This window comes from Poecilia mexicana, unplaced genomic scaffold (assembly GCF_051168715.1).
Source record: "Poecilia mexicana isolate PSO_F unplaced genomic scaffold, ASM5116871v1 scaffold_21, whole genome shotgun sequence".
Taxonomy (NCBI): Eukaryota; Metazoa; Chordata; class Actinopteri; order Cyprinodontiformes; family Poeciliidae; genus Poecilia; species Poecilia mexicana.
The window spans coordinates 12,522,494-12,539,133 of NW_028263390.1; the positions used below are offsets into that span (position 1 = coordinate 12,522,494).

Sequence of the window (16,640 nt, forward strand, 5' to 3'; positions counted from 1 at the left end):
CATAAATGCCTTGTGCGCTGCATGTGTGTGGAGGAGTGTGTGCGGGGTGAGGCGGGGGAGGCGGTGTGTGTCTGACCTCCCACTCCCACAACAAAAATCCTTATGCTTACCATAAACTCTACAATGAGAAATGAGTGCAAAGTACATTGACATGTTCACTAAAACAAATAAAAGCTATAGATTTTTTTTCCGTAAACTAATATGTATGTGTTATTTATTTAATTATCCTTTTTATATCAAACAATTGTTTTGATATAAAAAACAATTGTTTTTTATATCTCAAAGCATGCATGCTTTGAGTTTTCTCTTTCAAGTAAATTATTTTTAAAGGCTCCAAATATATTTTTATATATACAAAACCATGTCGTTTTATATACTCTTTCTCTTTCTTATTATGTTATCTCCATAGCTACAGAAATATATTATTGTGGAAGAGAAAAAAAAAATTCTTCTGTTAAATGCAAAAGAGAGAAAAAAATCAAACAGTACACTCGGAAAGAGCCGGGAAACAAGTGGAGAGCCCTTCAAAATAAAACTATTCCTAACATTATTTGCATCATTATTATTTTTATGGATAGCCAACATTACTGGTATGGCGGATGTTCAAAACACATGAATCTGTACACACATCAGGACAGATTATATTTTATTACCTATATTAATCTGTTTTTGAGAGATGCTATCTGCTATACCTTGGCCAGAAATCTAAAAAAAATATCTGCATTTGTGTAAGAACATGATAACAGCTTATGGATCAGTGAGACTTAACATATTATTTACAAGCCCTATTATATCAAATAGTGATTTTTTTAAGCTACATGTTTGAAAACAGGCCATTAATTACTGGAGACAGGATAACATAATCCAGTTGAAACCTTTGATTCAGTTTGCGTGAGGACATTTTTTGTTCTTTTTTTTTTCATTCTAGGATTGGAGTTTTTATTTTTTTAAACTGTCCACCGGATATGCTGTCTCCTCTCTGGTGTGCTTGACCGTACGTGGTGTGAGTTGCTACGGGGCAGTCTGCAGAGACGGGCTGTGGGTACCAGCACCACCACCTCGGCGCATCAGCGAGCCTCTGCCCGGATCCCTCCACCATGCATGGAGGCAAGAGGGGTCTGGTGGCTCCGCAGAACACTTTCCTGGAAAACATCGTCAGGCGCTCGAGCGGTGAGTTTCATACTTAAAAGCGGAGAAATAAATAAAAGTGCCGTCCTTTTAATTTTTCTAAAATTCCATTGCATCTTTTTTTTATTATTATTATTATTTTGTTGCGTGTTAGGTTCTATGGCATTAAAGTATGTTTCAGTGCTTCTCAGGGGGGGACAAAAACCTTTCTTGCGGTTAAGCGCTTAATTTTCTTTCTCCGGATCCTGACTTTTATGCGCTCTGATTAATTATGTAATAACCCACCTCTGGTGTTCAAACTCGCCGGATGAAATCAGTGAAATTAAATTAGTAAAACTCTCTATTCGTATTGTCTACATTAAAGCCATGCTCCCAAGTGTAAGCTGTAGAAATAAGTTGTACTCCACCGGTTGCTTTATTGTTATTTAGCTTCTTTCTGATTATAATTAAGTTAGAAAATTTAACAAGTTAAAACCTAAAGGCATTGTCAGCAAACACTATACGAAAACCTCAAGGCAAATGTTCTTTGTTTCTTTTAGATCAGCGCCCACAGTCACTGAGCACATAGGAAAACATGCCCTGCCAGACTCAACTTGCAGCCATTTTTAAAGTAGTGCTTCTTTCTCTCCACTTAAGGGACTGTTAATGTGATTTATGCCATATAGCTTCTACTTGTTCACCTCAGTCGAGCAATGTCTTACGGTAATGCTTTTTTAATGATTCTGCCGTTGCAACATCCCATGGCAGACACAGTCTTCATGGGAGTCTCTGGATGCTGCATGTGAACCTTTTTATTATACATGCTGACTGTGTGATAACTGTATTTGTTTGTTTGTTTCTCTCATTTGATTAGTAGCAAATGGAAATGCAGACCTCATCAGTTAACCTGGCAGAGCATGTGTTTATTCTAGTACTAGTTAATTCAACATCTTAAACGTGGGGGTCTCAGTCAGATATTAGAAATCTTTTGTGCTCCATCTCTACTTCTCCATTCTGCAGTCTGTGTTTTAACTGTTACATGGCTGGGAAACTTTTAAGCTGGCCATCAATATTTAATTTGCATTAAGGCTGGAACGTAAACCTTTTATCAGCAAATATTTCTTCTCACTGAATCTTCAGATAAGGCTTTCTGAATGCCCTCTTATCTCCTTTAAGTATGTCAGGTGGAGAAATTTGAAGTGTCAGTGCTGGATTGTGTTATAATTTGCAACTCTTTGCACAGTATAAGCAGAGTTTGTATAATGCTATGGACACTAAGTGTTTTCTGGATGTTCAGTCCTAAATTTCCTTTTTTTTTTTCTACTACTCTGTCAGAAACCAGTTTCCTTTTGGGGAATGCGCAGATCCTAGACTGGCCAGTTGTATACAGCAACGATGGATTCTGCAAGCTGTCCGGTTACCACAGAGCTGAGGTCATGCACAAGAGCAGCACATGCAAGTAAGACACCATCTGTGCTTTAATGAAGCTGAATGTCAAGCTGGAGTGGACGGTCTGTGCTATATATCTTTAAGTTTTTCATCTCCCCCAAGAATAAGTACTCATGTTTTGATTGATGTTAGGGTTGAAAAACTTTTTAGAATCTGAGTTTCTGCAGCCAGGTTGATTTTTCTTTATTAATCTCAACTCAGTTAATTAGAATAACGAAAAGCAATAATTAAGCTTAAAGTTTACAGCTAAATCCAATGCACTTTTACAGATCCTAATCCAGCTCTATAGGACAAATAGAGTAACTTAATTTTTAGTTTTGAATCATAGTTTTACATCAAACACAAGGTGTTTCCTTACCACCTTAGGGAATAAAGATAAAAAAGCCAGCAAAAAAACAGATTTTTGTTTCCAACAGAGAAGTTCATTTGCCCATAAAAAGGCTTTTAATGTAGTTGTAGGGCAAAAATAGTGACTAATTGGCCATGTGATTAAAGATGAAATGTGTCTGAGCCAAGACCAAAATCACAGTATGCTACAAGGATCACAAAAAAGTCTAATTTATTTTAAAGAAACAAAAGGTACTGCTGAAAATACAACACTGCAGTTTGACAATAAACCACAGAAAGGTATTAATGATGATGAATCATGTCCAAACTAAACTAGGAAACTGAATAAAAAAACCTCCCAAAAAACAAAGCAATATTCCTATGCAGATATGAATGATAAAAACCCTGATAAAAATCACAACTAAACCCATTAACCAAAATAAACTATAAAATAAATATCTGGATCCAGAAGGGAGTGATTTGCACATTTATTTTCCGATAAAGTGCACAGATTTAAATAATGCTTTTTTTTGTTTTTTTTCTGGTCTTGGTTGTGATTGATATAAATGGTTTTGTTTAGATTAGTTAATCTCATCTAGAACTCATATGTCTGCATGGTCTTATGTGTGGATCTCAGAGGGAGGCCTTGTGCATGCACGACGTTAATACTACGGCTTCCTCCCACCGGCCAAATCAAGGTTAATTTATGGGTAAAGCAGGAAAGAAAACATTCTGATATTCAATTTAAATTTACTTAAATCCTTTTGATGATGTAGAATTGACAACCAAACCTCGCAATTATAAATTTTGAAAATGTTGTTTTATTTTTAATTTTTTTAATTCCTTTTTAAATTTTCTCTCTTTCCTTTTCTGCAGCTTCATGTACGGTGACCTGACCGACAAAAAGACTATAGACAAAATCAGGCAAACATTTGACAGCCACGAGTCCAATTTCCACGAGGTGCTTCTGTACACGAAAAACAGTGAGTGCGAACATGTTTGATTGAAAGCAAAATCACAATTAACTCATATTTACTCAGCTTACAACGCGGTTCTTTGTTTCTGTTTTGCTCCCCGACAGGAACACCAATATGGCTTTACATGCAGATCGCACCGATCAGGAATGAAAATGACAAGGTGGTGCTTTTCCTCTGCACCTTCAGAGACATTACACTTTTTAAGCAGCCAATAGAAGATGATTCAGCCAGAGGTGAGGCCAAATGGGACTTTACCTCGTTTAATCATGTTTTGCTGTGATTGCCGTCCAAAAACTTAAGGCCTTTTCTTAAACAACACAACTACTTGAATGAAGGACAGAAAACGAAGTCCGTTCAGACCTCCTGATCGCACACGGGTGACTTCGCTGACGTTTTTCTCCTGGTGTTTAGTACAGAAGTGGCCAGGTGTTGTGTGTTCAGGTCAGTGAACAGTGGGTTTTTCAGGGTCTCCGCAGGGCCATTTCCGAGAGGAGGAAGAGTGCTTATCAAGCAGCTAAAAGAAAGAAAACAGTGCGAACATGCTGTCGGGAGGTTTTACAGCAACAACCAAAAACGCAAGAGCAGGTTTTTACCCAGAATGCAGTCCTCTCTACTAAGGTTCAGAAAACCCACAATGTTAGCCTGTAAAAGTGGATTTGGAATCACTTATTCAGTGGTTTATTTCTATCACAACGTTTTTTTCCCCCTTTTTGGTTGTATTTCATTCAGCCTCATTGAATCACACTTTTATAAACAAAGCAATGTTCTATTTCCTATTCTCTAAAACAACAATTTTACCCTGTTCTTGTGACATTACTGTAATTCTCATGTTGAAGATCTTTGCAGGTAACATAACGGTTATGTGACATATTTTCTTGTTCCTTTTGTATATGAAATCAGTTCCATAACATCTTGGTAGGTTTGCAGTTACATACTCTTTCATTTTCAGAATATTAGTAACTTCATATTGAATTTGGCTCTCTGAGATGTTTGACATTTGGGATACAGCTTTATTGATACTGATATTACAGTACTCACAGACGAATTTTATTTACTGATCAGGTGACTTATGAAGGCAGCTGGATTTTATTTAAAGGCATTGGAGCAACCATTATTGAAGATAAATGCAAATCAATCTTTCGGTCTCATAAAATCTAATAAATCTAACAAGATTGTAACCCGACAAAATGAGAACATGTTCAAGTGCTTTTGCCTTGACGAAACTCTTATTTCGTAGGTTGGACCAAATTTGCCCGGCTCACAAGGGCACTCACCAACAACCGCAACCTGGTGCAGCAGCTAGCGCCTCTGAACAAGCCTGAGGTCAGCCACAAGCCTTCCCGACTGGTTGAGGTGAGCAGAAAAATCCCACTCGAAAACGCGAGAAAGTCATTCTGCACCGCCTGCATATTTAACACACGATCCTCTCAATAACAGGCTCTCCAGTTGGGTTCAGACATCCTCCCTCAGTACAAGCAAGAGGCGCCCAAGACCCCTCCACACATCATCCTCCACTACTGCACCTTTAAGACCACCTGGGACTGGGTCATCCTCATCCTCACGTTCTACACGGCCATCATGGTTCCCTACAACGTCTCCTTCAGGACCAAGCACAACAACCTGGCCTGGCTGGTGGTGGACAGCGTGGTCGACGTCATCTTCCTGATCGACATTGTGCTCAACTTCCACACGACCTTCGTGGGTCCGGCTGGAGAAGTCATCTCAGACGCAAAGCTGATCCGGATGAATTACCTGAAGACGTGGTTCGTCATCGACCTGCTGTCCTGTCTGCCCTACGACATCATCAACGCCTTTGAAAATGTGGAGGAGGTAAACGCCCTGCTACTGCAGCTTTTATCATGTTTTAAGCAGCCATGTTGAATTTTAGGTCGGGTTTGAGAAGAAATTGACCTGGCTTACCAAGTCAGATTTCAGGGCTCAAGGGTCAGCTCAGGTAATCTTACCTGCTTAGAGATTGGAAATTTTACACGGAGCATTCATTTTTTTTTTTTTTTAATTCAGTTTTAATGGTCAGATTTCCATAATAATATGAATTTTACCCAGCAAATGCTTTATTTATACATTTTATTATTTATTATATATTTTGTTTTCAAAACCTTTCAGAACGTTCAAGAGTTTGAGACAAAATTTTAAAAAGTAAAATATTTACAAAATAAAAATATTCAAGAAAAATATATTGAGAAGTGCAAAGTTCCAAAAAACGTATTTCATTAACTATGAAGCATGAATATTAGATTTCTAATCAAAATAAAATTGGTGTTGCGGCTGTTTGCCGGAGAATTTTAATGTTTAATTCTTTCTGAGATAATCTTGTCATGGATATTTACACACATTTTATTTCCCGTTGTAGGACGTCACTCCTCATGCCTCCCCAGCAAGTCATCTCCGTGACTTCTCAAATTTCCACAGAAACACAACTCGCGCAGAGGACTCTGTTCTTCCAGTAAGTCCCTTTTTTTCCAGTTTGTCTGGACGTGCATTAAAAAGCTCATCATTTTTGCTGTACAAGCAAAAATGCCTATTACCAAATTAGCTGTTGCAGCTATATGGGATGGTTAATATTTTTACCTTTAGTGAGGAAAAAGTTTAAACAATTTCCTCTTCTTTATACAGACCCTACGGCTCACTGTTAGGCCAGAAACACTCGTGTGCTATTTAGAAACATGTGAGACGAATGAGACCGCAGGAACAGATGAGTGACTCAGCCATTTATGGTGGCAGACTGGATGAAAGAAGCATATATGTTTTGCCAACTGGTGTTGATGGACGCTAAAGCGAGCTAACAGAAGGGTCAATATTGGGCTTATATTCACCAGGTGGCTACATTAACTTCTGTTGCTCCCTGTTTGCCAGATGTGATAATAGGTTTCTGTTTTGACAACTCCTTTTTAAACGCTGATGTGCAATATTTGTTCCTGTTGGGTTTACAGCTTCTGTAAATAATTTAATATCTCGAATAAAGTGATTTGTTAAAGAAAACAAGGCAAGGCCTCACAGTAAATTAAAGAAGAATTTCGTTTTCGTCTCTCCGGAACAGATCAAACCTTTAGAATAACGTGTGCTTTTGTCCTGCAGGGTCTCAGCAGCCTTTTCAGCTCCCTGAAGGTGATCCGCCTGCTGCGTTTGGGCCGAGTGGCCCGGAAGCTGGATCACTATCTGGAGTACGGGGCGGCCGTCCTGGTCCTCCTGGTGTGTGTCTTTGGCCTGGTGGCCCACTGGCTCGCCTGCATCTGGTACAGCATCGGGGACTACGAGGTCATCGACGAAACCACCAACAGCATCAAGACCGACAGCTGGCTCTACCAGCTGGCCATGAGCATCGGAAAGCCTTACCGGTACAACGCCAGCGGCACGGGTCGGTGGGAAGGCGGCCCCGGCAAAGACACCCTGTACGTCTCCTCTCTCTATTTCACCATGACGAGTCTCACCACCATTGGATTTGGCAATATTGCGCCAACAACAGATGGAGAGAAGATTTTCTCCGTGGCTATGATGATGGTGGGCTGTGAGTACTCATTTGTCCACTGCGCTTTAAAGTCTGCAGAAATTCCTCTGGAATATATTTGCTCGTTCGTATAGATCGTTACGGGACGTGATGCGTCAGCTGGAGTGGAACTAAATCTAATAGGTCTGATGTTACGCAATGGTCTTACAGTACCATCATTACTGTAGCCCGATCTGAGCGACTGCAAGCGGAGATACTGAGACGACGTCAAGGAAGTAACGGGTGATATAACGTTGCGGAGCAACAAACAATCAGCAGAGGCAGAGACAAAATGCTTAAACTTTTCAGAGGAGAAATGTAGAAGCAACATCTGCAGATATTTCATCTAGAAAAATGAGAAACATTTAGAAAAACACAAAGCATACAACTCAGCAGTGCGTAGTCATCTCAGACTTATACATGCAGGCTCAAATATACAAACACATTCTCTAATATCAAATATCAAATATCTTAAATGTGTAGCAGATTGTACATGTTTTGGTAGACAATAGCAAACTTCTGACATTATTTTGGCTGGATATTTGACCAATAGTTCAATAAGTAGTAGCGCTCCTTTCAGTTGGTTGATTTTCTGGCCAACAGACCTCTGGCTTCAAGTTTGACCCGACTAGCTGTTGCTTTGTGGTAAAATTTAAGAATCTGGATTAAGCCCTCCTTCATTATCTTACTACCTTTATATATTGCATCTTAGAGCAAAACAGTCCCAAAAGCATGACGCCACTATGCTTAACATATGATTAAGTTTTGCGGCGTGAAAGCCTCACCCTGACCTTCCAACGCTCTTCGAAATAGCTCAAACTGTTCAATATCTGTCCTGTTAGAGCGTGAGACTGGCTTCCCGGCAGTTTCTACTTATTTATAGGCTTCAACCTTGATGGTTCCTGGGTTGTTCCTGAACATCCTAATCCATTTCTTTTCATCTCTGGGTGCCAGTTTGTGTGAGATGTTTTAAATTTAGGTACACAGACCTATTCAATAAGTTAGAATAAGTACAGTCATTTCAGGAATGTATCACATTGAATAGATTAATTACACACTGTTTGGAGTTTTAAAGCCTTCACGATGCTAATGAAAACATTTAAAATTAGAGTATTACATCAGAGCAATAAAAAAAAAAAAACTATTTTTTTTAAAGTGGAAATGTGGGCTTAATTAAAAAATAAAAATGCAATACCAACTTAAAGGTTGTTATTTTGAAAGGCATTTTTGATTTGACAAACAAAACTGTAATTTATTGATTAAGACTGTAAGTGTGTGATCTAAGCTTCCTCTTTCCTCTAGACTCTCCAAAGACTCAGACTCAGATCAATTAAAAATTTGTGGACTAGACAAAAAAAAAAAAAAAGAAAAATCAGTTCTGTGGCAGGAAGTCAACTAATGGAAATTCTATTCCTACAGGAATAAAGTTCAAACATCCACCAAAAATGTTGCCAGAAGCTTATTGATGGCTACAAAAAAGTCTGGTTTCTCTATAACTTGCTAAAGAAAGTTAGGGATTTGTGTGGATATCTTAGACTGTAACAGTAATTTTAATCCTGGTTTGTTTAAAGGAAAATCCACAACAAACAAACAAACAAAAGCCTGAGAGGTTGTTTTTTTTTTTCTTAAATTACCTGGAAAAATGGTTGAAAATCTTCAACTGAAGGTCAAACTCAGCATGCTGTTACATACTCGTGACGGATGCACGTAAACGTCTGGTTCCAGACGTGCGTTCGTTGATGCCGTTTTTATCCCATTCACGCATTCATCCATTCATAATGAGTGAGCAGAATCTTAAAAAAAGAGATTAAACAGTCTGGACACACTTGCTTGCACTCGGCAGTGTGCTCTCTGCAGTCCTGCTGGCTACGTAACAGCTGTCAGTATAGCAACATATGGTGCATATGTTAGACGGGGAAGGTTGCATATCTTCTTACAATCATCTTATCAGCATGTGGATAATTTATGCCTAAACTGCATGGACTGTTTTATTTAACCTTTATATATTGATCTACAGTTGAAATTAGCTTATGTATAAACACTGAGGCGTGTTTGTTGAAAATAAGAGAGACCAATGTATAAAGCTTTAAGAATAAGTTGAAAAAAATATAGAATTATATTAAACTTCCCATAAAATTTTAATCTTATTTCAACAAAGATAATTACAGGGTTCTCCTCTTTCACTGGAGCCTTAAACCCCGGTTGAGTTTTTTTAAGAGTCATTTTGTTGATGATAAGAAGTGACATGTTCAGCGCCCATCACAGCCTGTCTGTCTGAAGGTTCCTCCGTCTCAAACAAAACCACTGTCTCCGTGCTAAGTTTCTCATATGAATCTTCTTCAAACTATTTCCAGACAAGGAATTAAATCAGATTTTATTTTGTAAGTGTCTTCTGTGATTAAAAACAACAGCTTGTTTTTTTTTTTGTTGTTGTTTTTTTTTCCACAGAGCTGACCTCAAACCTTTAGAAAAGCATTAAGCGGATGCAGACGCGACGCAGTTCATCACACCACAGATCATGTTCTGTGCCGTTGCGTAACGTCACTCGTATCTAGCTCAGCATATACGCCGCTCTATAAGTTTTAGTTCTTTGCTTATGTAACTCTGTGAGTATTTGGTTCGCTTACAGAAACCATGAGGTGATATCGTTCTCACCTTCACCAGCAATCCACATCTATCTTTGACACACTGCAAAAGTGTGTCACTTGCTCAAAATAGATGCTTCATTCCTCAAAAGCCAGCATTCGTGTGAGTGAAAATGTCAAGTGTCATCAAAACGAAAAGCCCCGACAGTATTGTTCGTGAACGAGGCGGTCAGACTGCTTTGTCGTGTCTTCATCTAAAAGTGCGTCCCAACCCAAGAAAAGTCTGATCTCGGTGACGCTTGCTGAAAATGCTCAACACGGCGCTACGCACTATTTGCGCAGACGTTTGAAATCTACAGTATGTCTATGATCTACAGTGAGGGAAATGAATATCAGACGCTGAATATGTCTTTTACATTTTTACTGCATATGTTCTTTGCCGTTCTAATTTGGTCACAGCATTTTGCAGATACAAAACATTTACAGCAAACATAGGGAAGATCCTTTGACCAAAGCTGCGCACAACATTAAACAATAGAATCAGTGAAAACTGAGGTTTGTCTAAGAGAAAATGCTGAATTTGGGATAAATATTGACAGCTACTGAAATGAGGACTACTTGTTTTAGAGTGAATGACTGTTTATCATCCATAAGTGTAGTTCTTTTTGATTGGCATGACATAAGAAACATTATCATTTTATAAGACAGAAAATAATTGTATGGAAGTCAAAAAGGATTTGCGATTTGTTGTAGGGAACGATAAACTGCTCCTAAGAAGCACAGAGACTAAATCTTGCGGCGGTTGGAGTAACATTAAACTGCGTGTCAGAGAGCTCCTCCAAAGCGACTGAGAAAAATTTCAACATAAACTGGTGTCAGCATACTGCTCACTTTAATTTCACCATCCATTGAGTAGCATCGCTGCACCTTTAACCTTTAAGCGACTCCAGTGAAACAGCATGAAAAGTGATGCAACAAAACCAGTGAGGACTCAGAAAGTGACAGCCGCGCTCCGCGGTTTGTGCATCACCCACACACTAAACACCCATCGCTCCGTTGGTGGCCCGATCGGACTGGGACCCCGTCAAAAAAACAAAAAAAAAACAACAAAAAAACAACAACGCCGTGTCCGCTTCAGTTGCAGCTGATGAAGTTCCTGCTACAGATACGATTATTAACCACGGAAACAATTGCAGAGAGGGAGAGTTGCCTGCAGGCCGCGGGGGAAGGAAGTGGACAATGAGCCATCATGATAGATATGCATCCTAACCTCTGTGCTCCTGCTGTGATGAGTGGAAAGTTTTCTCCTTGAGTGGGTAAAACGTCACTATGTGAGATACTGACTGACTCTTTGAGGTCACGGCAGCGCGGCACTCTTTACCGAAGAAACGTTCAGTGGAAATTATATCATAAAGACTTAATGCGGCACTCGCTGGGTTTATGCGTGTGGTTACGCGGTTTCAAATTCGGTGGTATCTTGAGTAAAATGTGCACAAAACGATCGCTGTAAAAGCAAAAGAGATAACTATGAAGTGTGAAGAATTGGAAAGCAGTTTTTTGTTTAGCTGACATGCCACACATTTTTTGCCAACTAGTAAGTATTTATTCAGTTAGAAGTATGAAATAAATGTAACAGGACATTTGTAACTTGTACCCTCTCTTAGTTCGTCATCTTGTGTTTCTCTGTGGCACAAAATTAGATGTGGCAGAGACAGGCCTTTTCTTTTAGCCAGTACGCAAAAAGCTGATGAGAAATCATTCCGCAGCAGTGATGCGTGCATTGATTTTCCCTCTCAGCGCTGCTCTACGCCACCATCTTTGGAAACGTGACCACCATCTTCCAGCAGATGTACACCAACACAAACCGATACCATGAGATGCTCAACAATGTGCGCGACTTCCTCAAGCTTTACCAGGTTCCCAAAGGTCTGAGCGAGCGCGTCATGGACTTCATCGTCTCCACCTGGGCCATGTCTAAAGGCATCGACACAGACAAGGTAGCCGGGCTGATGCTTGCAGCACCGACAGCAGCTATTTAATCCTTTTAGACAGCAATAAAAAAAAAGAAGAAAAAATGGTATGTCTCTTCAAAGCTGAGTCATCAACAAGAACCAGCAAAAAAAAAAAAAAAAAAAAAAAAAAAAATCAATACAAACTGTTAGCATCATCTTTTCTCTTCCTCTCTCCCGAAATGTACCTATAGGTTGTCTTTTTATTTGCATAAAAAAATCAATTTTGTCTAAAAGGCTTGCACATACTGTATCTCTCAATAATGAGGATATGGTGAATTATTGAAGTGCTATAGTCTGTGTATTATGAGTGTGCCACATTTACAAAGAGATTTAAAAAGCAGAACTAAGTGCATTTAAAATGTTCTGCAGCTCTGGCTTGGTGTTGTTCTCCTTCCTTTAACATTTTACCTGTGAAACCCTTGCAGGTGTTGCTTACATTAAGCTAAGAATGTTTTATTTGACCAAACCAGAAGCATCTTTGTACAAAATCTGATCAATTTTGCTTTAAAATGTACTTTTATGCAGCTAAGTCCATCTCAAGTAAAATGGAGGTAACCTATAGTGAGGGCTCCTAAATATTGCCACTTGATATATTTACAAACACTCTGGTTAAGGAAGCACATTAAAAGCAGCCATTATAACGTTTTTTATTCATCTATGTCACAGCCCTTTTTTTTTCCCCCTCCATCTCTCCCAAAGGTCCTCTCCATCTGTCCTAAAGACATGCGTGCCGACATCTGTGTGCACCTCAACAGGCAGGTGTTCAACGACCATCCGGCGTTTCGTCTGGCGAGCGACGGCTGCTTGCGCTCACTCGCCGTGGAGTTTCAGACGACGCACTGCGCGCCGGGAGACCTCATCTTCCACATCGGAGAAAGCGTCGACACGCTCTGCTTTGTTGTCTCCGGCTCCCTCGAAGTCATCCAGGACGATGAGGTCATCGCAATACTCGGTAACCCGACGCTGGGTTTTATTTGGACCTATGTTGAAATGTTAAACTTGGACAGAGATTTCATTATGTCATATTTACACCATTGCCATTACCTTGAATACTCCCACTGAGTTTCGCCACTTTTCGTCATGTTGCGTAGACAATTAATTTTGACGAAGTAGGAGGAAAGTATAATGGAAATCTGAAAAGTGTGGTGTGAATGTATATCCCGCCCCCTTGATTCACCATGTCTTGCTGCAATTTCAGCTTCACGTCTTTTAGGAGCATGTATTCACCATACTCACCTAGAAACTAACACTTCTACCAATATAGGTCAAACTGAATCAGTTTGGTCAAGACTGACTTACTGAATTCTGTACATGATCTGGTGCAAACTTTTAATTTCCTTGCAGTTTTCTTTCAGCGATGACTTTCATCCGACCATTTTTTCATAAAAGCTAGTTTGTGAAGTTTATTAATAATAATTTTGATTTCTACAGATTCTCCCCCACCTCCTGAGCTGTGAATCTGTGCAGCTCCTCCAGAGCTACCATCTTATTTTCAGTATGGAATTATAAAGATTTTTTTTCATGCCATTTCTATCACAACAGGCAATTCAGCTTCTTCAATATATACAAACATATGGTGCTTTCTGCACGGTGCTACGTAGTTCATTCTGGAAAAGAGAAAACATGGTTTGAAATGAAAACACGTTTAGTCTTTTTACTTGTAAACTGACGTCCAGGTAAAGGGGACGTGTTCGGGGACGTCTTCTGGAAGGAGACCACGCCGGCCCGGGCCTGCGCCAACGTGCGAGCGCTGACCTACTGCGACCTGCACGTCATCAGGAGAGAAGCTCTGATGAGGGTGCTGGACTTTTACACCGCATTTGCCAACTCCTTCTCCCGCAATCTCATCCTGACCTGTAACCTACGGAAACGGGTAAAAAACAATATGTCACAGGAAGCACTAGATTTTTTTTTCCAGACTGAACTTGCACTATTTATTCTACGAAGACCCTAGTAGATGTAAGATTGTTTTACTTTCTAACTTTTAGGGTAAGTTGCTCAGATGATCCTGTAACGTTACCCTGTCTAAACAACATCTCATGAATTATTCACGGATTTTTCCTTTCCGAGTCGATTCGGGTCTCTGCTTGTATGGAGGGTACTGGAACATTTTGAAACAATTCAGTCATAAATACATCAAGGGGCTATTTCATAAAGAGTCAAAAGCAGACAAACAAAAATGACCTAGAGTTCCTTAATTGTTATATTGAATAAAATCACAGGCGCACTGAAGCGGCTCTGAATCCAAACAAGTAGCTGCATGTTAAAAGATTCATGACACTTTGATCGTATTATATAGATTTTATATCATATATTATTAATTCGAGGTGCTTTAAGCACTTTTTGTTGTTGTTGTGTGCACGGGCTTAACTCTTACTCTTAACATATACTCTTTAGATGTGTGAAGTTTGCTTTCGTGAGGGCAAAACCTGCTGATTCACAAGAAATAAATGAATCCTGTAAGATGTAGCATGAAAAATAAATAGAGAAAGGAAGTGACCTGCAAATAATTTACTCAGTAAGAAAACAGTACATGATGCTCAGCAGGAATAAGTAGCTGAAAAAATGTCTATTTTCTAAATATACACAAAACAAAATAGGTGGATTAATCTTGGACTCAATTTCTTGTCATAGCTGCATCTGTCAAAATGCATATTAATGCTCACAGATTGCCTTTGTTGACTGCCCTGCAGGTGATCTTCAGGAAGATCGCTGACGTGAAGAGAGAGCAGGAGCGGCAGAGGAGTGAGGTGGCGCTCTCCATTCCCGAGGATCACCCCGTTCGCAAGTTGTTCCAGAGGTTCAGGCAGCAGAGAGACTCTCAAGCCCCAGGAGAGACGCACCCTTTCTCCGACCAAAACTGCATCCAGATGGAGCCGCAGCACCACCGTCACACCGACTCAAACTCCTGCAATCAGCAGCAGGAGCACGGCACCAAGCTGCGCTCAGAAGCAGGGAGCGGAGGCGGGAGAGGCAGCGCAACTTCTCCTCACCAAGAGTGCAATGACTCTGGAAAGGCAGAGCAGTTATGCACCCAAGTGACCATGGAGTTGAGGCCTAGTCAGAGGAGTTTAAAACCTGCACAGAGTGGTGGGACGGGTACAGGCGGAGCCAGCAGCAGAGGGGGGCGAGGGTGGGCGAGATTCAAGAGCGCCGTATCTGCTGAACCGGCGCTTCCCGCCGTTGAGCAGGAAAAGGACACACAGAAAGCGGAGGAGTGTCCGAATGCACCGCAGGCCTCAGAGGAGCCTGCTGCTTCTAAACAGAGCCGGGAATCAGAAGGCGGCGGACAGACAGGGAGCACGGAGGGCGGCAACACGGCAGGAGACGCCGGAGAGGAAACGAGCGTCCTGCACAAAACCGACTCCTGCGACAGCGGCATCACAAAGAGTGACCTGCGCATCGACCGAGCTGGAGACTCCCGGAGCTCCTTTGAGCGGAGCCCGATGGAAAAGAGCCCACTGGACAGGAGTCCCTTCGAGCACAGCCTGGGGGTTTACACGGAGGTATCCCTGAGGCACTCCTTCCTCCAGCCGGTGTCTGAACAATCCCTGCTGCAGACGACGCTGCACGAGGCCAAACTGGAGCTGAAAGGAGACATTAGGAAACTGAGCAGTCGGCTGTCTCTCCTCGAGTCGCAAGTGAGCGAAGTCCTCAGGTTGCTGTCGTCCAAAAGGAGACTCTCGCTGCCTCCGACTTCTTCGAAGGCGAGAATAAAAAGTCACGACGCGGTCGCGTCTTCTAGGGTCGTGGCGCCGAAAGCAGAAGAGGAATCTTTGTGACTCGACATCTGTATATTTTTGATCGGCAACCCGCATGTTTCTGCTGGACTGGAAGGCATTTTGAACACTAAAAACGTGACTGCATGCTAACATTACTTTCTGTAACCTATGCATCAAAACCCAGGGATTTTTCTCAGAATTGTATGCACTTTGTACGGCAATGTGATGCCAAGAAGGCACAGAAACAAATTATGAACAACAACAACAACAAAAAACAAAAGTAAAAATACAGCTGATTGTTGAAACTTCTTATGCATCTTATGCAAGCACCACATAATCTGCTCTGCAGCTTTTATGCATGTTACGGCGTTTTCTTAAAAGGATGCCCAACAATCACTTTAGTTAAAATGGACATAATAAGAAAACATAAAAACTCCTGTCTTTTATAGAAAACAATGGTTAGTGTTTGATGGGTGGCGATGTCGCCATTTCATTTTAAGATGCTTAGTTTTGCAAATGTCGGGTGCTCAGATTTGCATGTTTACAAACCCAACCCTAATAGACCCACCCCTCCCCAAACCGGTACAAAGGAGCACGACCTGGTTGGAGATAATAACCAGTGGCTGGAGGGAGAAAATGCCACTTTAAATGAGTGTTTACAGTGTTGTTAGAAGGAATAATGACACCAGTGGCATGCAACAGAGAAATCATTTTCTCATATCTGGCTACTTTATTAACATAAGACGGTTTGATCTTGGCTTCAAAACAAAAAATGAAAGTAGAACATAAGTTGATCTTAGATTAGGAAAACCATTCTCAAGATGAGACCATGACAGCCCCCGGACCCCTCCTGTGGTCCAAAGGATTTGTTGTAAAGAAGAGTTATTTCAGCGTTGCTTTGAAGGAGCTGTGAGGAAACCATGCCAGAGACCGTTTATAATCCAGTTTTATTAAGA

General features: G+C 40.7%; 1 protein-coding gene across 1 annotated transcript; it reads left to right on the forward strand.

The window, feature by feature from the left end:
• Positions 1–378: 378 nt before the first annotated feature.
• LOC106919668 (voltage-gated delayed rectifier potassium channel KCNH5-like) lies at positions 379–15,744 on the forward strand. Its single transcript, XM_014990194.2, has 12 exons — positions 379–1,170; positions 2,443–2,566; positions 3,760–3,866; positions 3,965–4,093; positions 5,098–5,213; positions 5,298–5,690; positions 6,232–6,324; positions 6,957–7,386; positions 11,748–11,947; positions 12,662–12,914; positions 13,639–13,835; positions 14,656–15,744. The coding sequence occupies exons 1-12, from the start codon at positions 1,098–1,100 to the stop codon at positions 15,742–15,744; spliced, it is 3,204 nt and encodes a 1,067-aa protein (XP_014845680.2). The 5' UTR covers positions 379–1,097.
• The last annotated feature ends 896 nt before the right edge of the window (positions 15,745–16,640 follow it).